General features: G+C 41.0%; 1 protein-coding gene across 1 annotated transcript in view; it reads right to left on the bottom strand.

Moving 5' to 3' along the window:
* The window catches only part of DOCK8 (dedicator of cytokinesis 8), a 221,854-nt gene that overhangs the window by 122,271 nt on the left and 72,118 nt on the right, over positions 1-27,465 (bottom strand). The window contains exons 5-9 of the mRNA XM_067744237.1: positions 15,655-15,778; positions 10,923-11,135; positions 6,476-6,561; positions 2,634-2,700; positions 388-537 (exon numbers count right to left, since the gene is read on the bottom strand). Of these exons, the coding sequence (XP_067600338.1) occupies positions 388-537; positions 2,634-2,700; positions 6,476-6,561; positions 10,923-11,135; positions 15,655-15,778 (640 nt within the window). The remainder of the gene's footprint in view (positions 1-387; positions 538-2,633; positions 2,701-6,475; positions 6,562-10,922; positions 11,136-15,654; positions 15,779-27,465) is intronic.

The following is a 27,465-nucleotide window of genomic DNA, read 5'->3' as shown; positions in this document are numbered from 1 at the left end:
TTTTCCTTGTTAGAAGGAAGGGTGTCTATACATGCCAGACTTTATTCTGTAATCACAACTACTCACTGAGGGAGGTGTTATGATCTCCACTTTACAGATGAAGAAACTAAGTCTCAGAAAGGTCAGGTAATTGCCCAAAGTCATATAGCTACTAAGTTGCAAAGCCAGGACTCAAACCTAGGACCTTTTGACTCCAAAACCCATAGTCATTCTAGTACCCAACACAATTTGCTCGTAAAGGAAAAGGAGTAAAGTTGAGAGGGAAACAAAGCGAATCTCACAGAGGACATGTAATATTTTCTGATACCTCTTTCACTCTAAACATGCACTGGGAGTAATGCAACAATGAGAACATCAGACTGTGCCAATCAGATTGTGTTGAACTACCTTGACTACTAGGTAGATGTCCGAGGATGGATAGGTGACTGAGAATACCGCAGATCTTGCCTGACTGGACGTGGCAACAAAGGGCGTGTGAGCACGCAGAAATCCTTTGAATTGGTCAGAGTTCAGGTCACAGTGAAAATTTTCTGAGATCTGTAAATGAGTGGCAAAATGAAAAATGAGTTATACGTATTGTTCTCATGGTCTAAACATGTTAAAAAAAAAAGTGGAAAAGAAAAACCCACCAGGTTTCACCAAACAAATAAGTATAACCGTAGACATGGTTTATGACTAGCAGCTGCTGGAAAATCTGATACGTATTTTGTCACAGTCTCTAGATATTTCTGAGTCATTTGAGAGATGTTCTTTGAAACATTAAAATTTGTATCAACCCACCAGTATCTCCTGAATTTCAGTGATGTGCTAGGTACTGCATTGAAGAAAAGCAAGGCATTACTTTGGCTCTCAATTAGTTTACCATCGAGAATGAGGGAAAAGGCAAATGCATACTAACTACAGTAAGAGCAAAATATAAGTGACCACACTCCTACAAAAAAGCGCTGTGGAAGTTCCCGAGGGTGAGAGGTCACATCCAGTTGGGGGGGATGGGGAATGCTTTCCATGGGGGAGGCATGTGAGATGGACAGGCCTTGGAAGAAGGTTCCGCCAAGCAGAGCTGGAGGGGGACTGTGTACCAGGGAGAGAGTGCAGCACAGATATCTCAGAGGCTGTAACACGGGGAGTGACTTTAGTTCACATCAAGGAGCCTGGCTTGACTCTGCCTAGGCTCTCGAGGGAAAGAAAGCAGATGAGAGCCATCCTGAAGAAAGCCGGGCATGGAAGCTGAAGAGTTTGCTTTCGATGTTGCAGGTAGTGAGTATCCATTACAGATTTCGAGCAACAGCATGTCACGATGAAGGCTCCTGAGCTCAGCGGTGCGGCGTTACTTAAGAACCGCTGTAGAGTTGGGTTTCCCCTTCACCACTAATAGATTTACAGCCAAGAAGCGGCTCCCGGGCAGAGACTACATTTGCCAGCCTCCCCTGCAGAGTTAGGAGTGAGCGCGTGACTAGATTCTTTCCAGCGAATTGTGAGCACAAGTGATGATGTGTCTAACTTCCAGGCTCCAACACCACCCCCCACCCCCACCATCTTTCCCCCTTTTTCCGGGGGCCGTAGCGGCAGTGACAAGAGTGACTGGGGAGGGCATATACTGAAGATGTATGGAGGAGACACTGCCACTTGGGTTCCCGAATGCCTGAGTGGAGGAGACCACTGTTGACCCCGCACCTCCCTACTCTGGATTGTTAAGAGACAAAGGCAGAAAATCCTCCTTCTTCTAGCCAAGGGTTCTCCATATGTGGCCCCCTGACCAGCAGCTTCAGCATCACCTGGGGACCTGTTCGAAATGCAAATTCTTAGGCCCCATCCAGATTTACTGAATCAGAAACTCTGGGGGTGGGCCCACCGTCTCTTTTAACAAGCCCTCCGGGTGATTCTGCCTGTGCAAATCTGAGCTTTAAACCACTGTAAACCATTTAAACCACTTAAACCATTAAACCATTCAGCTTTAAACCACTGAATGTGTGTGGGGGAGGTCTTCTTGTTTTAGCCGTTTACCTGCCCTGATCAATACAAATCTTAGTGACCATTAATATTTATTCAAAATATACACACTTCCTTAGCTACTGAATGGTTATGGGTAGAGGGGCAGAAACGTCTCCTCTGGTTTTGCTATTTGTGCCCTCCTCTAGGAGTTACAAAACGACAAAACATGAAGACATTCATGGAGAAATCTTTTCAATTAAAAGCACAATATACTTGGTGAGGTCTCTACCTGATGGCAAATTTAGACTTTCATTGCACAAGATGCCTTCCATTCATGATAAGCCTGTCTCACAATGCAAAAAACTCCCCAACTGAGGAAACATTACATGCACTGGGCTTGTTATAGCCATGTTTACATTGCTTTGTTTTATGTGTAACCCCATATGTCACTATTTCACTTCTCTATCTCAGCCAGGCTACCACCTCCAGCCGACTTTCTCGTAAAGGTTCTTCAAAGAACATAAATTCCCAGGTCACTTCTTTAAAAACTGCAAAGGCAACAGAACTGGACATATCAAAGGTCATTTGCTTTCAAATCTGATGTGGTTTTCCTACATAGAAGTGAGATTTAAAAACATGAACCCCAAGACAACGAACAACATGCAATGCCCTCAGGGTTGGGCTATTTTTTGCTGTCTTACCTTTTTCCTTTCTTTAACATCGTAGAGGGCAATGCTGGCAAACAGAGGCTCAATTTCAATCTCAAACCTGTCAGAGAAAGAGAGAAAAACATATAGTTTTAACTTAGATAATTCTGAATTTTCTGAAAGTGCCTGGATACATAATCTGGTTAAAAATGTAAGTTGTTTTCAGAAGTATTTGGGTAGCTCTATGCATGTGAGAATCACACTGGAATGTTAATGGAGAAATATGGGAGGTTCATGGAAAATTCCTAATCATTTGAGATCATGGTGGATGGTACGTTCTCCCCAAAAGTGCTTGCTGGTGACCCTGCAACAGAGAGCGGGTGGAACAGATCCTTGGTCTGATCCAGTACGGCGCTTCTTACCACTGTAGCTGCTGTGTTCTCAGAGGATTGAGTCTCTGTCTTAGCTAAAGGTCTTGTTTATAGTTTACAGATTACTGCTAGACTAGAAAGCTCTATTATTCAATTTTAAGGGCTGGGGCTTTTCAGCTAGTACAAAAAAAAAAGTTCAGTTGCTTTTCTTTAGGTTAGGTTATGATGTGTGTGAATATCTGGCCCTTCCTAACTCCACTGCCAGGGCAGCTGCTGACCTCAGGTGGAGGGAGGGGATTGAGCACTGCTGATAAACACCGAGGTGTGTGGATCCAATGAGAGCTGGAAATACGGCCCTAATTGCCAATTCCCCCAGAAATGGTGGGTTTGAAGAGAGGGCATCCCCAAAGCATAATCCTGCCACACGTTATAGGATGCACATGGAGCAGAGATGTTCACCTTCCAAACTTCCCAGGTTAACAATCCATGATACTGCCGCTAAGAGCCCTAGTAGTCAGGTCCTGGATCACCGTTATGGCAGAAGTCAGGTAAATTAGGTCAAATTTTGTTTCAAGGCATATGTGAGAGGATGGCCTTATCACTGGATAGCTTTGTGTAAAAAGAGGACTTTTGAAGAAGAATATTTGGGCAGAGGTAACCACAGACAAGAGTGAGTCGGTCAAATGGCACTTTTGGAAATGAGGCAGTAAGGCATGATGGCAAAGGAGGGCACTGAGTCAGACAGACCTGGGCTCTGTTCCCTCTCCCACTGCCTGCTAACTCTGGGATCTTACTTTTCCCAGTTGCATTTATTTATCTGTAACATGATGAAAGGACATCTGCTCTTCCCATTTCCTAGGACTGTTGTAAGCATTGTGAAAGATAATGTGTGTGAATATGCTTTATAAACAATGTCAAGGAACACCATTATCCACAGTAGCCAGAAGGTGGAAGCAAACTCAGGTGTCCATCAAGGGATGAATGGATCAATAGAATGTGGTATAGGCATACAATGGCATATTATTCAGTCTTGAAAAGAAAGGAAATTCTGACACATCCTACCATATGGAAAAATGTTGAAGACACTGTGTAAGTGAAATAAACCAGTCACAAGAGGACACGCATTATATAATTCCACTTTTATGAGGGAATGGTGGGAGAGAGAAATGGGAATTATTGTTTAGTGGGTACAAAATTTCAATTTGGGAAGGTGAAAAGAGTTCTGGAGATGGATGGTGGTGATAGGTGTACACCAGTGTGAATGTACTTAATGCCACTGAAACACCACTCAAAATGGTTGTGATGGCAAATTTTACATTATGCATATTTCACCACAAATAAAATTTAACATTATCATTAAATTTTTACTGTTCATATTTAAACATTCTAGGTTTACCTATAAGAACTTGCTTTCTTTTATCCAGTTTATTTAAAGTAGTGAAAGACAGGATGATCTCTTTGGTTCATCTCCCCTATTGCAGGCATATGTTGGTATGAATACTATTTAAGATACTGGTGGAGTAGGTCAAGTATACGTTGAGCAAACACTGCGATTCTACTTAATTTCTGCTTTGGCAGTTTTGGGGAAAAATAACTAGAAACTACACTTCACAATTTTCATCAAGAGAAATCCAAGTGACTCAATTTGTTTTTTTAATAAAATTACATGACTATCTTAGTGACCATGTGTTCCCACCTGTGAGAAGAGCTACCATTTATTTATGGAAAACATCTAGGAGACTTAGTGTCATGCATCACAGGGAAGAATTCCTCCAATCCCAAAGGGCATAGTTGCTGTGTCGGATGAGCTTCCTGTGGTGGGTGGGTGAGTGCCTCAGACAATAGGGTGGATTTCCTGAACAATGAATGCAGAGGGGGACCGATCAGCCACTTCCACTCAGTCCTCCTGCTGAAGGGCTAGGAGGTTCCCCCTTCCGGGTCAGCTCGCAAGGGCTAGAGTTTGCCTTTCCGTACCCGTTGCTTGATACAGAGCTCACTTATTGGCTGCTCATCTCCGAGTACAGGACAAAACGTCTGAACTCCTCCCCCCATCCTACTGGTAAAACTGGCTTAAGGAGGGTGTTACAACATCAAGAGATCTCCACACCTGTGTAAGCAGTCATGCTGGCTTGTGTTCTGAGCAGAGAATTCGGGAGGCTCCGCAACAGAATCAGAAATTTCTGGCACATGGGAACTTTGAGATCTGGTCTCACTACTTCAATTACAAGAACTCAAAATCCCAGAGACGTCCCCAGGGCTGAAACATAGTCTTGAATCCAGAATCCAAAGGCTCTAATTGCAAACCAGGTGCTGCCTAAGGGGTCCATGAATTGACGTCAAGAGATGGATGACCTTCCTAATAGGGTATGAAAAAATGTTATGCTTATGAACTTTTGCCTTGGTAGAGCATTCACAACTTAATATCTTCAAAAGAGCCTAGGAAGAAGGGGAAGAACTAATTCTCTAAAGCAGCAGTCTGCAAAGAGGAAAGGGAGGCAGGCAAGCACTCCAGGGGGTAGGCAAGACAACCCACTGGCATGCAGGAAGAAAATACTATCATTTATTTTTATTTATTGAGTTCATCCTTCAAAATGCCTCATTTATGTATGTTTTATAATATATATAACATTTAATAAACAAGTACAAAATGAATACACACATGCAGAGGATGTGTGACTTCTAAATACAATCAAAAAATATGGAAACAATTGCTTTAAAGCAAATGCGGCCCATGAGATGAATCCAGATTTCAGACATGTTCTTTTTGAAATGTGTGGTACTTAAGAAGGAAATGAGAAAATAGTTAAGAAGTCAGGAAATTATGCAGAAAAATCTGGATTTCTAGCTTCTCTTAAAAAAAAAAATCAGACAATTGACCAAAATGGGCTTGTTTACTTGGATGGCAAGAATTGGCCCTAGTTAGTAGTGGGTGCCCCGTTGAGATAGTTTGCTGCAGTCCCCACTACTCTATATTGTCCACTGGCACTGAGACTGAATTTTAGTTGCATTTTTCATTGTGTTTTAACAGTGGTGTGCTGGTAAATGTTTAACAAACAAGCCTCTAAAAAAAAAAAAAAAAAGGCTCTAATTTGTAGCATTTTCTGAGTTCAGTGTTGTAAATATTTTCACCATGGCCAATTTCAAGCTACCAACGTGACTTCACTGAATAAAGAGTTGGGAAGAGAAGTATGCAATCAGCTCTCAGGAGTTAGAGCGGACTCCAACACGCCAGTGGCTTTTACTGTTATTTTTCTTAATGTAGGCCACTTCACTCAATTAATTACCTACGTGCCTAACCTTAGTGTTTTGCCTTCCCTGTCATAGAAGAATGACTGTCAAAGGCTTGGCAGGATTAGAATCTGGGACTAGCTGACTTCAAACTCTGCTCTTTCTACTACCTCACAGGGCACTGTTAAAAGTGTGCTGGGGGTCCTCCCCGATTCAAGCTCTGAGGGTAAAGACACAGTCTGTATTTGAAAGGCAAGACAGATCTCAATGTAGTGATTAGTGTCTGCTCATACTTACTTCAGGGTCAGCAACTTGACCAATATTCTGTTGCCCAGATGTTCCTTAGGACAGTCTGGTACCGGACGTATTTCCACAGCATCCTCCTATTGTTAATCACATTGTAAAAGAAATCAGTAGTGAATTCCCATGAAGAGTTCCAGTTGAAGTTAACTCGGGGAAGGGAAGGCTGCTAGCCACCATGCAAGACAGCTTGCATTTGCTTTATTTCTAATTGCAGAATAACACATTGACTTTTACAAGACAGTTTATTACCCAGCCCCTATGCTTCAAAGTCAGCATTTACAGCCAACATTTTCTCCTTTCAGAAAGCCAAGCATTTAAGACAAAGAGATCGAGGGAGGAAGGAAGGAAATGTGAACATGGATATGGCTTAGTAACATCCACCAGATGGCAATGCAAAATCTTACACCTATTGTTGACTTTTTTTTTTTTGGCCGGTTCTAAGGACACAGAATATTTCTCCTGCCAAAGGCTTTACTAGTAAATATGTGAGTTTCAGATTTGAGATCTGAGTCAGAACAGTTCACCTGAGGCTATAAACCATTAAAACTATAATACAGTGTCTTTCTCGGTTTACTGTTTTCTTAAACAGATGACAGAGATTTGGGGTTGAATTTGTAGGTTCTAAATAGACGTGTCCAGCTAGAACTTGCTAAAGTTCTAAGTATAGAGAAGCTTAGTAATGACAAATTTAAGAGATACGTCTGTCTATTTTACTACATAGGGACCAAGGGACTTAAAGGGAAGTATCAAGTTCCTGTTGTAACTTTTAACATTCAAATGTGAACTATCACAGTATCTTAAGTATAGTCATGCATGCAAAGATCAACAGTGCCAGTTTCCCTGAGAACTTTAATTCTTGCTCTTGTAGTAAGCTATACAAACTCTGATGAGTGGTCTGCAGCTCACAAGGGTACAACGAATAGAGCCATGTCTAATTGTATTTTCCTGGGCTATAAATGATATCCCAAATACCCCACAACAACCAGAAGAATTTTAAAATTCTGTTCTGATGCTTACACTGAGCTGAAGTTGAGAGACTTCAGCTCAGTGTAGGCATCAGAACAGAATTTTCAGGGTGATCAGAACAGACACATCTGAAAGGGAAGGGGCCCCTTATTGGAAAACAACCTCACCGTAAAGACATTCATGGGTTTCCAAGACTCCCTTTGGTCTGGATTCAGAACTTTGGGATCCTTTTTAAAAAGCTTTTCACTTGGAAAATTGTAAACATATACAAAGGTAGAGAGAAGAACGTAACAAACCACATTTACCTATCACCTAGCTTTAACAATTTCGACTCATGGGCAACTTGGTTTCATCTATACTCCCTCTTACTATCTTACTACCCCATTCAGTGTTGGAAGCTTAGAAGCAAGGCCCCACCTATCATATATTTTCATCTGTGAATATTTCAGTACAGATCTCTAAAAGATAAGGACTTTTTAAAAACACGTACCATAATACTATTATTACTTTTTAAAAATTAAAAATAATTTCCTATTGTCACGAAATACGTAGTCAGTTCCAAACTTCCCCAGCTGTCTCAGTGTTTTTTACAGTTAGTTTGTTAATTCAGGTTCCAAACAAAGTCTACATATTCATATGTTTCCTAACTCTAATCTATATGAATTTCTTGCACCTTTACGGTTATCTGAAATGAGAATGAATTGCCAATAAAGCAGAAGAGGAAATGTGAAGTTGTACTGGATACCCGTTGTTTTCCTCTTCCTGGGAGGAAACAGATATTTACAGCGAGAGAGAGAGAGAAAGAGAGAGAGGGAGAAAGGCAGAGAGAGAGAGAGAGAGAGATCATAAGAGAGAAAGGGATATATGAGAGATGATGCTCTTCCATCAGCTGACCCAAGGATCCTGAGGCCAACTCTACATCTGCCTACTTGTGATTTCATTATGTGAGCCAATAAGTCCCTACCTTTTTTCCAAAATTGGTTTTTACTTGGGTCCCATTACTTGCAACCAAAAGAGTCCAATGCAAACTCCTCTACGATTTGGAGTATAGTGGCACCCTTCTTATTGATCAACACATAGGATGCCTTTTACAGAATCAGAGTGAATCAGGGAAAAAACTCACCTCATAGAAGCTTGGTGGTTGAATTCTACTTTTGCCTCCCCTGTATACTCAGTCATAATTTGGATGTAAGAGTTCACCTCTCTTCCAACTTTGTTTCATCGGGAAATAAAGTGATAATAATATAAAATAATTTCACTAATGTGGTGTCAAAAAATTCAGCACTTGTAATCATTTCATGGTAGGCCAGAAAGTTACCCTTTTTTCTACAGGACTTTCTCTGGAGAAAGTACAAGTTACAAGAACAGATGCAATTTCTGTGTGTACAACTGCAACACATTAAAGGGCTGGTATAGAAGCCCTCTAACACTTTAGACTTAGCAATTTCCAAATAACCTATACACAATCACAAAGCATTCTCTCCACTTAGTATGGCAGGCCCCATTAGGACATCTGCTAGATCATAACTTTTAGTCTCAATTGAGTTTCTGCATTGTTTAAAGACCATAAAACAAAATTCCTTCAAAATAGTCTATGATTCATCCTTGTAATCAAGCCTGGATATCCTCCCATTTAATCTCATGAAGGAGACTTTAATGAGCTGATGTCTCACTGGAAGTCTTCTCCTCACCCTTTAACTGTTTTCTCTCTACTGGTGTCCATTTGGGATCTTTATTACCTTTTGGCACCTCCAGCATGGAATTGGGAGGAAGAAGAATGCAAGTGAAGGTCATATCAGTCAGATATAATATTTTTTGACAAAGTTGGTAAGAAGTTTTAAAGCTGTAGATGGAAACTGAAAAGTTACAAGATGTGATTGTTTATGTCATCTTTGGATTTCCATTAGGTGTGCTAATATACCAGGTAGCCATATATAGATAAATAAACAGTTAAACATAAAATTTGGAGTTAATGGGTTTGGATTCCCCATTCTATAATTCAATTTACCTGCTGTATCTTGAACAAGTTATTTAACCTCTCTGATTCTTACTTTGTAATCTGAATATGGAGATGATAACACTGCCCACATAATTCATATTTATTTTTAATCTGCCTCATTCAGAAGAGGATTCGAGGCCCCTGACAATTAAAAAAAAGGATCTGAGGCCATTGCAAATAAAATAAATAGACGAGAAAACCAAGGTGGTTGGAAAATAAGGATGAGAAAAAAAGAAAGCTGAAGTAAATTCAGGACACCAATAAGTAAGCCACCAGATTTAGTAGAGGTGAACAGAAATTTGACTCCAAGTAACGAATTCTGTGGAGCTGATTACAAGATGTGACAATCTCTAAGCATACACGTTTTCTCAGTGGGAGCATAATTCTTCTTTGTCTGAAGGCTTGAGGGACCATTTTTTTTAGATCCTCTTTGAGGCAGGTGCTGCATGATGAGTAGGTCAATATCCTCAATAATATTTGCACAGTGGACATATCATATCAAATAACTGCTGTTTCCCGTATTGTCTTTTTTTGCTGACTACTAGTAAGCTCATCGAAGGGCAAATAAGCAAACAATACACAGGGGTGGGGGATTCACAAGGTGTGAGAATGAGGCTCCCTGATGGTTTTGATTGATCCTAAGATCTCATTTCAAATACATAGAGGCATGGAAGGATGGCATATCTTTTATGCAAAATTTCCCTAAATCTTATTTCTCGCAACTCAGCTTTTAATAAAATTTGGACAGCAAAGATATACTGTGGTAATCCGTTTCTGGCAAGACGCAGAAATGAAGATATTCTGACATGCAGAACGGGAGACTATGAGCCTCTTATAAAGGAGCCTGAACGGGCCTGAATAACGGTCATCTGCCATCCCATCCAAAGTGCCCCCAGGAGCGACCACAGGCAAAGCCTAAATCGAGTTGTTTCAGGTCAGCTCCACTATACAGAGTAGACAATCAAGATCTGGGTGTTCTATGCATTGGGAACACGGCTATGATTATTTTCGACTGGAATGTTTTCACAGCAGGTCTCTCTGGTTGTTCACAGAGACCATCCAACAAAAACCAGAAAATCTTAACAAAGCACTAACGAGCATCAAGGATTAAGTAATACATGTATTGATAGATTAGCCGCAAAACACACCTTCAAGTAACTCAATGGTTTGACTGGCTGAGTGGGCTGACTGCATGTAGACCCTTGGAATGTTTTGAGGATTAAATGAGACAGTATCAGTGAAAGTGTTTTGTAAAGCGCTATGAAAATCCTAGTTGTTATTAAGGAACCTCGTCTGTATGATTGATCAATAATTTGCTCTGCTGTTACACAGGCTTGCCTTAGTTAAAGAACAGCCCAGAAATCACAGAAGTAAGCATCCTGACATTACTATACAGTAATGACAAACAATAATATTTTCCTGGAGGCTCCCTGTGTCTTCACTGAAATTCTCCAGCATAAAGATGGTCACACCCACCTCATCCACTGACGGGTAAAGGGCAAAGAGCTCCGCCTGCCGATTGGTCCTCCGGGCCTCCTCATTCTGCTTCTCAAAGTCCTCGGCACTCACTTGTTGCACGAGGTTTTTCAGCCGCAAATCAGGCTGCAGGCTGCGGAGGTCAAAGTCACAGGCAGTGATGGGGCCTTTCCCAGATACATCGCACAGCACGTTCAAGTGGCAGGGGCCTGCCTGTGAAAAAAGACGTGTCTTGGTGAGAGAGATCGTGGGTCTAAAATGAGAACTAAAGGGTCTGGAATGTCTCAAGACTGCTCCAATGTGAGATTGCAGAGTTGGACCTCAAAGAATTTCTGACAAGAATCACATCATAGCTTCCTGGACTGGGTATCCTAAAATTAAATGTATCCTTCCTGCCTGGAAGCAGGTAATTAACTCATCAGATGTAGATACACCTGTTCTTGAGGGAAAGTTTGAAAACAGTTCTGTATTGCTGTTAGTTTGGGGCATGTTCTTTTCTGGAGATTGGGAGCCAAACCTCTTATGAACCCTACTCATGTCTTGTGCTCAACCAGAACAGAACTGGAATAAGGTGTTTAAAAAAAGCAGAGACTGGACTGGGGAATAAAGGGACCTCATCCTAATCCCAACTCCAGAGCTTGGCTTTCGAAACTGGAAAATGAGACGATCTGTGAGAAGCCTTCCAAATTAAATTTTATATAAACTCCAAAGCTGAATAGTATGTTTCCGAAGACAGAGATGTGGGCATGGGAATACTTTCCTACAGGACTGTAGTAAACAGTTACAGGAATAAACACCAGGAAAAAAAAAAAAAAGAGTGTTTGCTATTCCAGCAGTATTCACTCAGCTGCAGTGTGTTTGAAAAAAACTGTCTTATTTCAGTCACAAAGCGGCCACTTCATTCCACTATAAATGTCCTGGAAATTGGGAAATGGATACCTAACTACAGACTTAGCAAAAAACATACAATCATAATCAAGAATATGTTGTAAGAATAATAGATGGATCTGTTATAAACACCTGTAAAATTTACAGTAAAATGTTATTCTCAAAGTACTATTAATGGACATACTACTGTACAATATCTCCATAATACATATTTTTGGTGACATCTGTCTACCTCATAAAAGTGTTACTCCCCTAGATCATAAATTGTATCTAAACTGAATGTGTTAACAATAATCAATGGTAATACTTTAATTATTAATACTTTTGTTCATCTTAGAATTTGTAAGATGCTTGGGAAACTGAATTGGATTTCCCAACACTCTTTAAAAGGATGTAAAGATGTAGACGGAGAGATAGATAGATAGCTATTGATGTCTTTATCTATCTTCAGAATTTATTCTAAGGCCACAGCTGGACAAGTGAGCAAAGATGTGAGGACAAGAGTATCTCTGGAACTTTGTAATAACAAAATAAGAGAAACAACCTAAATGACCCCCTCAAAAAGAAACTTTTCAGATTAAGAGATTTTGGAACTCTCATACAGTGGAACATTAGGCAGCCATTAAAAAACAGAAGAATGTGCTGCCATTGGAAGAGAAAGATGATCATAGTATATTGTCTTGTTAATAAAAAAGGAAATTATACAATATTGTATATAATATAATTTTTATGAAATATTATGTGTATCATGGATTCACATCATATATATATATAACTTATGAAATTCAGGCATTTGGCCTCGCAATTCCACTCAATAAGGTGCATAAAAATGATTGAAAAGGGCTTCCCTGGTGGCGCAGCAGTTAAGAATCTGCCTGCCAATGCAGGGGACACAGGTTCGATCCCTGGTCCGGGAAGATCCCACATGTCGCGGAGCAACTAAGCCTGTGTGCCACAACTACTGAGCCTGTGCTCTAGAGCCCGTGAGCCACAACTACTGTGCCACAACTACTGAAGCCCGCGCGCCTAGAGCCCGTGCTCCACAACAAGAGAAGCCACTGCAATGAGAAGCCCGTGCACCGCAACGAAGAGTAGCCCCGCTCACCGCAAATGGAGAAAGCCCGTGCGCAGCAACGAAGACCCAACGCAGACAAAAATAAATAAATTTAAAACAAATGATCGAAAGGGAGGATGTTGCTGGACTGAGCCTCTCTCCATGATGAGTATTAGTCTGATACTTAAAACCACACCTCTCTTGTATAACTTGGCTCTGAAACCCAGCTGATGACTTGAGTGCTGTGTTAGTATGCTGAAGAAATGAGTGTGCTTTATGGCTGCGCTGGACACTCACCTTTTGAATTTACCCTTTTCTGCTCTGCTCTGTGGTGCTGGGTCTGCAACTCAGCAAATCACATTTCTGCTTTGCTCCTTCTCCCTTTAGGTTCTGCCAACAGGGAGTACTCCAGGGAGACTGGATGGCTGGGGGAGGGAGAAGGGACTGACCCTTTCCTCTCTGCCTGCAGTTTCTCTCACCTTGGTTGTGGCCATTGGTCCTAGTCTTCCGTTTCTCTGGCACTTCCAGAACAGCCCTCATCTTACCTTCCTTGGAGGTATCAGCACCAACTGGGCAATTCCTTCTCCCAGGAGGTCTAAGTCCAGACTCCCAGCCCCTGTGAGGTCTCTCCTCTGACGACACCACTGACTAGGCTGCGCCCCCTCCTCAGATATTTGAGTCCTAGCTCTGAGGCCCCTCTTCTGAGCTGCTAGGTTCTGATAACTCCAAGCTCCTCCCACTAGACCCATGGTTCTCAAACATGGTCCTGGGACCAGCAGTATCAGCAACTCCTGGGAAATGCTATTTAGAAATGCAAATTCTCGGGCTTTCCTGGTGGCGCAGTGGTTGAGAGTCCGCCTGCCGATGCAGGGGACACGGGTTCGTGCCCCGGTCCGGGAAGATCCCACATGCCGCAGAGCGGCTGGGCCCATGAGCCATGGCTGTTGAGCCTGCACATCCGGAGCCTGTGCTCCGCAGCGGGAGAGGCCACAACAGTGAGAGGCCCATGTACCGAAAAAAAAAGAAATGCAAATTCTCAAGCCCCACTCCAGACCCAGTGAATCAGAAACTCTGGAGTGGGGCCCAGCCATCTGTGTTCCGACAAGCCCTTCAGGGGGTTCTGATGAAGCTTAGGTTTGAGAACCACTGCCATAGACCCCAGGCTTAGGGTGGCACGCTGTTTCTTGTAGTTACAATTTCTGTATGACTTCAATTTTCCTTTTTGGTTCTCGCAGTCCTCCAAAATGTGTTTAACCATTTCCCTATGTTAAATTTCTTCTGTGGAAATACCTAGTGTTTCTTCTGTCTGACTGATACAAGGAACAATTTAGGTGGTCACCTACATGATGAAAGCTGAATTTAGTCAAAATTACCAATGAAAAACCCCTGAAATTTCCCACAGAGGACAGCATACAGATATCCCGTTCCTCAGTAAGCCCACCAGGTTCAGCACTGGAATTGATGGCGGATTCCTCTGCAGAGATAAGTAGTTAGCCTGACTGTAGTTTGAAAAATAGGTATTATTTAAAACCTCTAGTCATATTCAGCATGGCGAGATGCTTGTGTTATGAGGGCACCTGGAAGCTGAAAACTATACCGGTTTAGAAGAAGTCCTGTGAAAACTTGGACACATTTCTTCCTCTCTGTTTTATTTTTCTTACCTATAAAATGGACAGATTGGACCAGAGCACTGGTTTTTTAGAATCTTTTTAAAATTGTGTCAAGTATATATGTAACATAAAATTTACCATTTCATCATTTTTTAATGTACAGCTCAGTAATGTTCATTGCATTCACACATTCACATTGTTGTGCAACCAGTCTCCAGAACTCTTTTCATTCTGTAAAACTGAAACTCTATACCCATTAAACTATAACTCCTCATTCCCACCCCTCCCCAGCCCCTGGCAACCACCGTTTTACCTTTATATATCTATGAATCTGACTACTATAGGTACCTCATATAAATGGAATCATACAGTATTGGTTCTTTTGTAACTGGCTTATTTCACTCAGCATAATGTCTTCAAGGTTCATCCCCACGTTGTAGTATGTGTCAGAATTTCCCCCCTTTTTAAGGCTGAATAGTATTCTATTGTATGTATATGCCACATTTAGTTTATCCATTCATCTGCCCATGGACACTGGGCTGTTTCCACCTTTTGGCTACTGTGAATAATGCTCTATGAACACAGGTGTATAGAGCACTGACTTTTAAACTGTAACTACTCTGTAATAGTAATAATAATAATAACAACAGCAGCAGCAGTAGCCAACTTTTATAGGGTGCAAAGTGTGAGCTGGCATTGTCTTAAATGCTTTACACACATTAACGCATTTAATACTCAAACAACTTCATGAGTTGGGTACTTTTATCATCCTTGTTTTCCAGGAGAGGAAACTGAAGCCCAGAGAGTTGAGTTATCCTGTCTGAGGTTATAGAGTTGGTATGTGATAGACAGTCTGCCTCAGTGTGGAGCTTCCAATCATGCTGCAGCCTGCCTTAGGCCTGGGGACACCTCTGAGTCTCTGCAGGAATCATTATAGGGATGGGCCCAATTCCCCCCCTCCCCAGTTAGAGCCCCTCCACTTTTATCTATTTTCATTTGAACACCAATGTCTATAGTTACAAACAAGTTTGAAAAAAAATATCACTGACTCAAATGGTAGAATTCCTCCTATTCCAATATTCTATGAGTCTAGCCTTTTTATTAGTTTAAAAAAAGATCGACAGCATGCCATGGAAGAACGTCCAGTAACCTGGCAACCGTGTTTGTTGATAGGAAATACCTGAGAGCTGGGTTCACTGCATTCCAAGGTTTCTGACTCAAACATCTGTTTCTGAAGCGTCTTGTGAAAATCTTTTCGGGATCCAGTCTTTTTAAAGCCGCAAATCTCCGAACTTCCTTGGTTTCTTTCATTGTTGTTATTAAATAAGAGAGAGTGTGGAAGGAGGGAGAGGGAGAGAGAGAGAGAGGCAAAATCATTAGATTAAAATAAAAATAATGGCTTAAGTGCAGACATGGTGCTGAAAGATCTTGTAAAGAGAGGACCATTTGTAATTCTTCACATCTAATTATGCACCAGGCCTAACACAAGGCTCTGTTGTAATGACATACAAACTTGCCTCCTGGCTGGCTCATTATTAAAGGCAGGAGTGGCCTGGGAAAATGCCACTTCAGCGGTGCGGCCATTTCAGCTGTGGGGCATTTGGCCCCAAGCTGAAGCTAAACTATGACCCTAGTGTAAGAGGCTGGAATAAATCTAGCGAAGGGCAGACGCAGCGAATAAAGGTCGTTTGAAGATAAAAATAGAGGAAAACATTTAATCTCCAAATCAATGTTCTTAGTAATGAATAAAAAAGGCAGGACATGGCTAAGAAAAAATAGAAATAAATGATTTATGTACCGAAAGTCTTTGCTGCTATTCTCAGTCCCCACTCCATTAAACTTGTGTTTAAAAAATGTTGCAAATATTATATATCACTTATATGTAGACTCTAAAAAATAATTCAAATGAATCTATACAAAACAGAAACAGACTCACAGACATAGAAAACAAAGTTACGGTTACCAAAGCGGAAAGGGGGGGGTCATGAATTAGGAGTATGGGATTAACAGATACAAACTACTACACATAAAATAGATAAGCTTATTTTTGTGTATGGTGTTAGGGATAATTTCATTCTTTTACATGTAGCTGTCCAGTTTTCCCGGCACCACTTATTGAAGAGACTTTTTTCTCCATTGTATATCCTTGCCTCCTTTGTCATAGATTAGTTGACCATAGGTGCGTGGGTTTATCTCCGGGCTTTCTATCCTGTTCCATTGATCTATATTTCTGTTTTTGTGCCAGTACCATATTGTCTTGATTACTGTAGCTTTGCGGTATAGTCTGGAGTCAGGGAGTCTGATTCCTCCAGCTCCATTTTTTTCCCTCAAGGCTGCTTTAGCTATTCGGGGTCTTTTGTGTCTCCATACAAATTTTAAGATTTTTTGTTCTAGTTCTGTAAAAATTGCCACTGGTAATTTGATAGGGATTGCATTGAATCTGCAGATTGCTTTGGGTAGTATAGTCATTGGGATTGACATATATACACTAATATGTATAAAATAGATAACTAATAAGAACCTGCTGTATAAAAAATAAATCAAAAATTCAAAAATTCAAAAAAAATAAAATAAAACAAATAAGCAACAAGGATTTACTGTATAGCACAGGGAACTATACTTAATATCTTATAATAACCTATAATGGAAAATATTCTGAAAATATATATATATATACACATATACATATATAACTGAATCACTTTGCTATGCACTTCTAACACACTATTGTAAATCAACTATACTTCAATTTTAAGAAATGTGTTGCCATGGAAAGGGTTTAATATGATGTCTAGCACTGTCACTGGAGAAAGAAGTGAGACCATCACAAAAAGGGCAACAGATATACGCTGTCAAATAATAACTATAGAAACCAACATGTGTATTCCCCATTTTTATGACTCAAAGGCCTCCTGGATAACATGCTGCAGACTCAACCACACAAACATGCACCTGTTTTGTTTGATTTCCCACACTATTAGGAAACCACTGAGCAAGCTGGTAAAGGGACGTGAAATGAGGTTAGGATTTATTAGGCAGATCAGATGGAAGACAAGTAAAGCCGGAAATGTAGGAGAGCTACTAGCAATGATCCAAATACAGTTTATAACTCTTTGGGAGGGGCGAAGTGCTGGGTTATGCACAGTGGCACAGAGCAAGTATTCAATACTAAGTAAAAGAGGCCAGGAAAAAAATAAAAAGATAACTGCATGATTCCATTGATATGACATTCTGGAAAAGGAAAAGCTATAGAGACAGAAAAGAGATCAGTGGCTTGCCAGGGTCTGGGGGTAGAGAAAGGAGTTGACCGCAAAGAGGCCTGGGGGAATTTGGGGGGTGGGTGGGGCGTGGAACCATTCTGTATCTTGATTGTAATAGTGGTTACACAACTGGATGCATTTGTCAAAACTCACAGAACTTCAGTCTAAAAAGAATGAATTATAATTACCTCCAAATCAATGGACAGTTTCGGATTATGCCTGGCATTAATTAGGATAGTATGTACATTTAATAGTCGTTCAACATAAGGGCTAATACTTCGCTGCGGTTTATTATAGGATGGTGGTCTCACTGAAGCAGGAGTGAATGGATTTAAGTCCTGGCTCCACAGCTTACAAGCTGTGTGACTTAAGGCAAATGAGTCTACTTCTTTGTGCCTCAATTTCCTTATCAAGATAATAAGAATTAGAATAATACCTAGGTCATCAGTTCTACTGCATGCAACAAATAAATTCTCATATGTAAAAGACTTAGAAGATTTCTTGGCTTATGGCCATAATTCAGTAAATATCTGCCACTACTTAATGATGTTTATTAAACAGTATTAGAGAATATGGCTCAATTATATGCCAACTGTCCCTGTCAGTGGACAAATAATCCAAATCAGACCAATGAATAAGATATTATAAGCAAAGGAAAAATAAAAAAAGGTACAACTCAGTATTGTTGAAGATTTCTTTTAATGCAATGGTCCAGGATAGATTTCACATCTTAGGCACTAAAACGTATGTATTCATGGAATAAAGATAAGATTTGAAAAATCATAAGAATTATACTTTAGGGCTATTCTAGTTCCAATTCAACCTATGCAAAATATTCCTTTCAAGTGAAATAAGATTTTCTGAGGACTTCAGAAAATGCACTTATCTTAGTATGTCAGAGGAATGAACCCCAAACTCTATGTCATATATTTTAATGCGTCACAGGGGAAAAAACTACTTTCCTCTGGAGGACCATGCTTAATGAAGCCGCTTTGCTTTCTATGGATGTCTTTTTTCTTTTTTATACAGCAGGTTCTTATTAGTTATCTATTTTATACATATCAGAGTATATATGTCAATCCCAACCTCCCAATTCATCCCACCACCACCACCATCCCCCCCACCTCTGCTTCCCCCCCTTGGTCTATGGACATGTCTTTGTCATCCATAACCATACAGTCAAACACTGATTTAGTTAGCTCTTTTATTCCTCAATTATCTCCTTGCTGATATTACATTTCTCTATAATACCTAGGAATAGTCTTTTATGTCCTTGCTATGTGTGATAATGGCTTTGAATCCCACTTAGGGGGCAGAGGAGTAGAGTAATGGCCACTTGTGTTCCCTCCCACTCTCATAATTCTATAGGACATGTGCCACTCAGATCCTATAATTGAGACTTTGAAATCAGACAAATAGTGCCGCTCATGCAGGATAGAGGAAAGTTTTAGATTTTAACTTAGTAGGGAAAGATTAAAACTACACAGAAGCACAAAGTACTGTTCTCCTTTTGGGAGAACTGTATTTTCCGACTTGAACTGTTTGCCTCTGTTACTTAGACTGGAAGATGCCTTGAATGAATTTCATTTTATCTTTTTCATGTCTATAGCACGAAGTTTTGTGTCCTTGCTCTAAAAATCATAGCACTTTCCCCTTCATGCCTTTTGCAAATGACCGTTAATCTAATGAATAGAACGGTGCCACGGCTGCTTGTTTATCTCATCTTATTTCCACATATTTTGACAATTTTGTATGTATTGCTGTTTCCTGGCATCCTTTGGGTGATGGTAAATACTATAAGCATTATTTTCTCTGTAATTTTCTTTAATGAACTAAAGAGAGAATAACTTAAGAATGTGTTTGGTGTCTTGGTGGAGAGTAAAACTCTGAAGTAATTAAACTTGTTGACATGCTATTTATTCTTGGTGTATTACCCATAGTGACAGTGAAACATTTCACGAGTGTTTTGAGCAGCACATAAAAGCCCTTAGACTTTGTCTTTCATCCTGGGTGATTAAGGTAATTCTGAAGGAAGGTCATGCTCAAGGAGAGCTGGGATATCAAGGAATGGGGTATCATCTGTTTTATTACTCCATATTTTACTCCCAGTGAACTGGTAAACAATTAAAATTCAAACACATCAGTGCATATAATTCAGTTACTCCCAAAACACCATAAAAATGTCTCCCTGATCAATAATTGCTTATTATGACATGCATTTGTTGCTCTGGCTGTCAAGGTGCTTAGCTATTTGCTTTCTGAAAGTATGGAAAGCAAGCCAGCCTCATCAGCCTATGCAGTGACAAAGAGCAATCCAGCTGTGGAAATCACTGTGCCACTCTTGACTTCTTACATGCAGACTCCCCATCCCCATAAATCCACTCCCACGGAAGCCCAATTCAAAGGCCAGCACTTGCACCAAGCCTTCTCTAACCTGGCCAGAAGTAACTGCCCCCTTCTCTGAATTTTCAAAGCATGTTGTTTGTATTTCTCTTAGAAGCTTTTATAATATTCTATGTTACAGTCTAATTACTTGTCTAAATTTTTATCTCCCCTGCTAAATATGTGCTCTCTCTCACTAGACTATGACTTTGCTGAGGACAGGGCCTCCTTTAGCGATAGGATTCCTGTGTATTCCTCTTTGCATCTTCTTTGGTACCTTATTCTCAGGAGATATTTTCTAAACATTTGTTGAATGGGAGAACGAATGCAACTCTAACAAGCAAATATCTATATCATTTTCCTCTCACATAAGTGTTCTCAAATCTGTCAGATCCAACACTGTCTTTCTCTGTAACAAATGTTTTATAATGCCACCTTTATAACCCATCAACTTTCTCATTTTTAGAAGTCAATAAAATGTCCCAGCTGTTATACAAATGAGAAATAAAAGAAACATAACACCTAAAATAGCAGGTATGTAAATATGCAAATGCTTGGACACAACTACACCAGAGGACATAACGATGTCCCAGCTGTTTGCACCTGTAGGAAGATGTCCCAGCTGTTTGCACCTGTAGGAAGAATCGTTGTAAATATAACACCTACAAAAGCAGACTGCAATAGATGTGTTGTATGGGTGACTCAAACACCACAAAGCAGCACTGCTGTCAGTAATGTGATTTTCCAAAATGGGGGAAAACTCTTGTAGAGCTCTAATCAGCACAAAGTTTAACTTCCCCTATATTTACATGATAGTTGTTTTCCTGAAAAATTCAGTGCAAAAATATTTGTAAGATGGCATAGAGGCTTGGCTCAGATATTTACAGACTGGTGTTTCACCACCCTGAATGTCCAGCAGGACATTTGATAGTTGTGTTGGATGTTGAATTGCGGATGATCCTTCATTGTATGTGATGCCCCATGCATTGCAGGGTGTGAAATGCGGTAGCCCACGCCAGTCATTGAGACAATTAGAAACAGAAGCATTAATTACCCTCATTGAGAACCATTGCTACTAAGATATTAGAAAACTGGAATCCCCAAATCCAATCTAAACCATAGTTTTAGCAGAACATCTGGGAAAGGATATCCACCAAGACTTCCTGGAAGGGGTGAAATGCAGCAAGTTTAACCGGGACCACAGCATCATTCACGTGTTTAATTGTTTGGGGGGAGAATTCTACTAGTGGAAAATCCTAAAGTGAGCACTTTTCAGAGTTCTACTTTTGGTTTTGGTAGAAAGTAAATTTCTCATATAGAAATTATTATATAGTTTAGCAGAAACAGGGATGTTAGGAGATTTTAAATTCAACATATCCGCAAAATAAGGGTATCTAGATCTATAATACATGCACTGGTATTGCATCTAATGGTATTATCATTGATGACAATATAGCTATCATTTCTTGGACTGGTAATTGTCTTAGTGATTGTCTATGTGATTGTCTTAGTTGAGATTCCCTAGAAGCTGAGCCTGAGGCAGGGACTCAGGTGCATGTGATTTTTGATTGTGTGTTCTTGAAGAAAAGCCTGTAAGAGAGATAGGGAAGCAGAAGGAGTCAACTAAGGATGAGAGCTCAGATAAATTCTTGGCCTGATACACAGGGTGCTCTGGAAGGATCACATTGCAAAGTTGTCCCACTGTCCCACTCTGAGACAAGAGGTGGGACTATGGTACCCCTTGCACCAGTGCTATTGTGCCGGTCAGGCTCTGGTCACCACCACCAATCCAAAGTGGGAGGTTAAGGGGCTGGGAGGTAGAGCAAATTGCTCAAATGTCTCTGGGCACAATAGCTCCTACACTCATGGCAGCTGCAAGATAAACGCATGGGACAGTAAAGGGGACCCACTAACAGTCTTTATTACAATGCCAGGCGCCTAACATATATTATTTCCCTTTTATTTTGAAACAATCTCAAATTTACAGAAAACTTGCAAATATAGTACAAAGACCGTTCCCCCTTTCAAACTATTTGAGAGTAAGTTGCTGACCTAATTCTCCATTATCCCTGAATACTTCAGTGTGTAACTTCTACAAACAAGGACATTCTCCATGGTAATTAGTATTCAACCATCACATTCAGGAAATTAACACTGATACATTATTACCATCTAAACCTCTGACCCCTTTCAGCCTTCACCAAATGTCCCCCAAATGCCTTTTAGAGCAAAAGGATCTAGTCCAAAGTCATGCATTGCATTTATATGTCACATTTCTTTACTCTTATTCACTCTGGAACAGTTCCTCAGTGTTCCCTTGACTTTCATGACCTTAAGATTATAGGCCAGTTATTATTTAGGAAGTCCCTCCATTTGGGTTTGATTGTTGTAAATGCCCCATTCCTCATCAAGCTTTCAGTTTGATTTGTATCAATATGGATTCACAGTTTCCTATTTTATTCAACATATCTTAATCCATTGCTATTATTTATTTTGGCGCTATAATTATCCTCAATTTGACCAGTGTGAATCCCTTCAGCTGGCTCTTACGACTTTTTACATGTCCCCAGCAGTCACTGATCACATCCTGCTTTCTGCCACAAGATATTCAGGCTGATCTTATACTTTCCTTTCCTCAACCCTGGAATCAGTCATTTCTCCAAGAAGTTCTGATTCTTTTTAGTGGAAAATGGTTCTTAGAAGTCAAGATGTAGGTGTTGGGTGTGCTCATTGCTATAAAGGTGTTGCTCCTCCTATGTCTTCTCAGTGAACAGAGTTAGGTAGGGTGTGTGTGTGTGTGTGTGTGTGTGTGTGTGTGTGTGTGTGTGTGTGTGTGTGTGTTTTGAAAGCCAGGAGTTCATGTTGATCCTTGCAATCCCAATCTGACATCACAGTATCCATTCTAGTGTTCTTCCTTTCCATATTAACTTCCTTCTCAGATAGTGAAAAATCTAACACCTACTGTCCTTAATATACTTACTTACTTGATTAATCCCCTTAATGTAACCCTTGCTAACAGCACCCCTCCATGCCCACACACGTTGCCCTCCTTATATTCTGACTCTGACACCCTGCACCAGGCTTGCCCTCTGGCACGACGTCTTCTTCAGTCTGCACTGACACTTAGTGCCAGGCCACCCTCCCATCCCACAAGGACATCCTTGTCCCTTGCCTGGGCTCTGACACCTCGTGGTAGGCTTCTCCCCCATGTAACACCCCCTCATTCTACTCAGAATGTCTGCTCTGTTATCACATGCCAGGCTGCCCCAGGCTCAGATACCCCCCTCAACCATGTAGGTTCTGCTTCTCCATGCCAGGCGGCCCTTCTAAACGTGTGTCCTCCTCAGCGTGTTTGGCCTTCCACTCCTCATTCTGGCCCTCTTCAGCTACTCCCCACCCTGAGTCACGGATGGCCAACTTGTTCTGATGGCTTCCACACCAAATTGTACAAGAAGAGAGAGGAAAGAAAGAGAAAAGGGTATAGGAAGGGGAAGAGGAAAAAGAAGAAGAGGAACATGTATTATTTTCCAGTCTTCGCAATAAGCTTTCAAAATGAGCAACATTTCCCCCCATTTCACACTTGAGGAAACGCTGGTTCGGAGAGATGAAGTCACTTGCCCAGGGTCTCATAGACATTACATAAGGAGCCAGCATCTGGACCCAAGTCTAGACTCTATCTACTCCATGACACTGCCTCTAAAGAGAACGCTCTCAAGATATGTTTGTCTTTGGACTGTCCCCAAATGGGTAACGGTAGTGTTTGAAGAAAAGGAACACAGTTCTCTGGAGAAGCAATAGGTTGTGTTTATTTCATGAGAAACAGTCTTTCTACCATTTGGCTACTTGCCCATCTCTCTCTTGTCTGCAAATAGGCTCCACAGGAGCATGGCTTTATTTGGCTCAGATGTGCGGGTCGGGTAGGGAGGCTGGGACTCTGGTAGCTGATGGCACTCAGCCAGCAGTCTCACTACCCACCCCATGGCGGTTTCTGACTTCTGTGGCTGGCACTGCTGAAATGAGTCATCTTTACATGCTTGCCAACCCTTGGCCTCTCCTCTCCAGCCAGCTTTACCCTTGCTGTCACAAGGTAGCTTTGCAACTTTCTGAGATTTCAAAATGGGGAAGTAGATGCTAAATCTAGAATGAGGAAGGGGAACACAGTTTGCTCTGGTTTCAAATCCACAGCCATGGAATACATTTAGTCTTAATGCTTTCCATCCCCCAGATCCTGAGGGTGACACAGATATACGGTTAGAGTATACATGTTGTGAGATGAACTTTTAACAGTATTCTGTAACTCATTTTTTTTAAAAATGCCCATTTGTTAGTGGCTTTGGGCGGTCTGGGTAAATGACTTCAGAAAACATTCTAACAAAACGGAGGACAAAAAAGAAAGCATCCGTTTGCATGAAATAGCAAAAGAACAATAACCAAATAAGTTTCATTTCTCCCAGATTTAAGTTTCTTTTGAGGAGAAAATCTGATATAAAAGTTTTCAGATATGGTGTATGAACTCTTTATCTTAAAATCTTAAAGCTGGGGGAAATGTCCTAGAATTCAGCTCATGTCTATGCCATACCCAATGGAGAAAGAGGCGTAGAGAGAAGTGACTTGAGGAAAATGGAAGCAGGCACATGGCTGTAACTGGCAAGGGGGGTGGGGATTCACTTGTAAGTAAACACTCTTGGAAATAAGTGCATTTGATGACACAAGGAAGAAAGCTAAAGACCAGAAATAGTTCTGGTCTCCAAGGCTACCACACATAAGGTCTTAAGCTAGGTTGTTTCTGGATTTTTATTCCTGTGGCCCACACCGGTTTCCTTATGAAGAAGTATGTGACACTGAACCTGTGACATCAACATCCTCTGGAGTGTACACATCCTAAGAAAGGCAAAGGGCAAGTGTGAATTTTGAGTTTTAATTCACTGTTTTCTTTCCATCTTAGAACAAATTAACGTTAGTTAATTCCTTTGGGAACTTTTCCCCTTAAAATTGGATTTCTCAGGAAAAACACTCACTAATTCAGTGTGTTGTCATTTAGGGTAGTGTAATCTTAGGAAGCAACTTAATGTTTGCCTATATTTTCCATTACTTTGAGTTGGGTGGGTTTTCTTGCCAGGACATTAGATCACATGAAGCTTTTTATTTGAATCCTTAGGGAAAGCCCCCTAAGGATTTTATACACTAGAAAAGCTTACCCATTTGGCATACACATACATGTTGCTTAACGAATATTGGTGAGAATAACTTTGAAGAAGCTAGCAAGTTTATGAATGCCCATGTGAGGCTCTCTCTCAAAGATCTCTGTTAGAAAGTAGAAAATAAATATTATAAGATAAAATGAAGCTTGGTCACACGTGGATCTACTTTTTTTTTTTTTACCACTATGATTTGCACACTTAGAGCAATTGGAACCAAAATCATTTTCGTAAATATTTTAAATAGTTATTTCTTCTGAGGAATTGTTCGAAAAGTTCCCCCCAAACCCTCCTATACTGTTGGTGGAAATATAAATTACTGCAGCCGCTATGAAAAACAGTATGGAGGTTCCTTAAAAAACTAAAAAAAGAACTACCATACAATCCAGCAATCCCATTCCTGGGCATATATCTGGACAAAACCATAACTCGAAAAGATACATGCACCTGTATGTTCATTACAGCACTATTTACAATAGACAAGACATGGAAGTAACCTAAACTTCCGTCTACAGATGAATGGATAAAGAAGATGTGGTATACACACACACACACACACACACACACACACACAGTGGAGTATTATTCAGCCATAAAAAAGAATGAAGGGAATTCCCTGGTGGCGGAGTGGTTAAGAATCCGCCTGCCAATGCAGGGGACACTGGTTTGATCCCTTGCCCGGGAAGATCCCACATGCCGCAGAGCGACTAAGCCCGTGTGCCACAACTACTGAGCCTGCGCTCTAGAGCCCACAAGCCGCAACTACTGAGCATGCACGCCACAACTACTGAAGCCTGTGTGCTTAGAGCCCATGCTCCACAACAAGAGAAGCCACCACAATGAGAAGCCCCCACATTGCAACGAAGAGTAGCCCCTGCTCAACGCAACTAGAGAAAGCCCACGTGCAGCAACGAAGACCCAACACAGCCAAAAAAAAAAGAATAGAATGCCATTTGCAGCAACATGGATGGACCCAGAGGATTATCACACTAAGTGAAGTCAGACAGAGAAAGACAAATATCATATGACATTACCTACATGTGGAATCTAAAATGTGACACAAATGAACTTATTTACAGAAGAAACAGACTCACAGACATAGAAAACAAACTTATTGTTACCAAAGGGGAAGAGGGGGGTAGGGATAAATTAGAAGTTTGGGATTAGCAGATACAAACTACTATATACAAAATAGATAAACAACGAGGTCCTACTGTATTGCACAGCTAACTATACTCAATATCCTATAATAAACCATAATGGAAAAGAATATGAAAAAGAATACATATACACATTTTTTCACAATAAAGGCTGTTTATTCTCATTATTATTCCCTGGGCACACCCTCCCTGATGCCTCCAACCAAGTTAAACCATCTCATTAAAGACGTCTACAGCGCTGTGGGGTGCTCCCCTTCCAACTCTTATCTAGTGCTTTCTGCCCTCCTAGATCCTGAGCTCTGTAAAGGGCGCTGCCTCTGTCTTGTTCACAGCTGCATCCCCAGTGCCTAGGGCAGGCCAGACCCGCAGCTGATGCAAAACACATATTTGTTCCTCACTCCTTCCCTCAACAGGGCTGCCTCTGGCCAAGTACACAGAAGGGCGCAGCCCTGACTTTAGCCACCTCAATGAGTCTGGTGTCTTCCGCACAGAACAAAAACCAACTTCAGGGCTTGCCTGGTGGCGCAGTGCTTGAGAGTCCGCCTGCCGATGCAGGGGACGCGGGTTCGTGCCCTGGTCGGGGAAGATCCCACATGCCGTGGAGCGGCTAGGCCCGTGAGCCATGACCGCTGAGCCTGCGCGACCGGAGCCTGTGCTCCACAACGGGAGAGGCCACAACAGTGAGAGGCCCGCGTACCGCAAAAAAAACAAAAAAACAAAAAACAAGCTTACATTATTTAGCACATAAAATAACAAATTCAAAGGAGAGCTCATTAATTGCTAATTAACAACTGGTCAGCAACCACTATTGTGACTTTCTCCAACTTCCCGGCCTATGAAGACACAGAAAAAATGGAAACTCACCAAAACAGATAACTTAATGCCGAAGTCTAGACAGAATCTCTGTGGATCAGATGCAGCTGGAAAGAGAAGGATGTACCATACTTTGCCTCCCCAAAGGGCAATGCAGAGGAAAGCACTATGTACTTTC

Source organism: Pseudorca crassidens, chromosome 7, assembly GCF_039906515.1.
Source record: "Pseudorca crassidens isolate mPseCra1 chromosome 7, mPseCra1.hap1, whole genome shotgun sequence".
In the NCBI taxonomy this organism is placed as follows: Eukaryota; Metazoa; Chordata; class Mammalia; order Artiodactyla; family Delphinidae; genus Pseudorca; species Pseudorca crassidens.
Note: the sequence above shows the minus strand (reverse complement) of the source record. Positions and strands in the feature narration are given on the sequence as shown.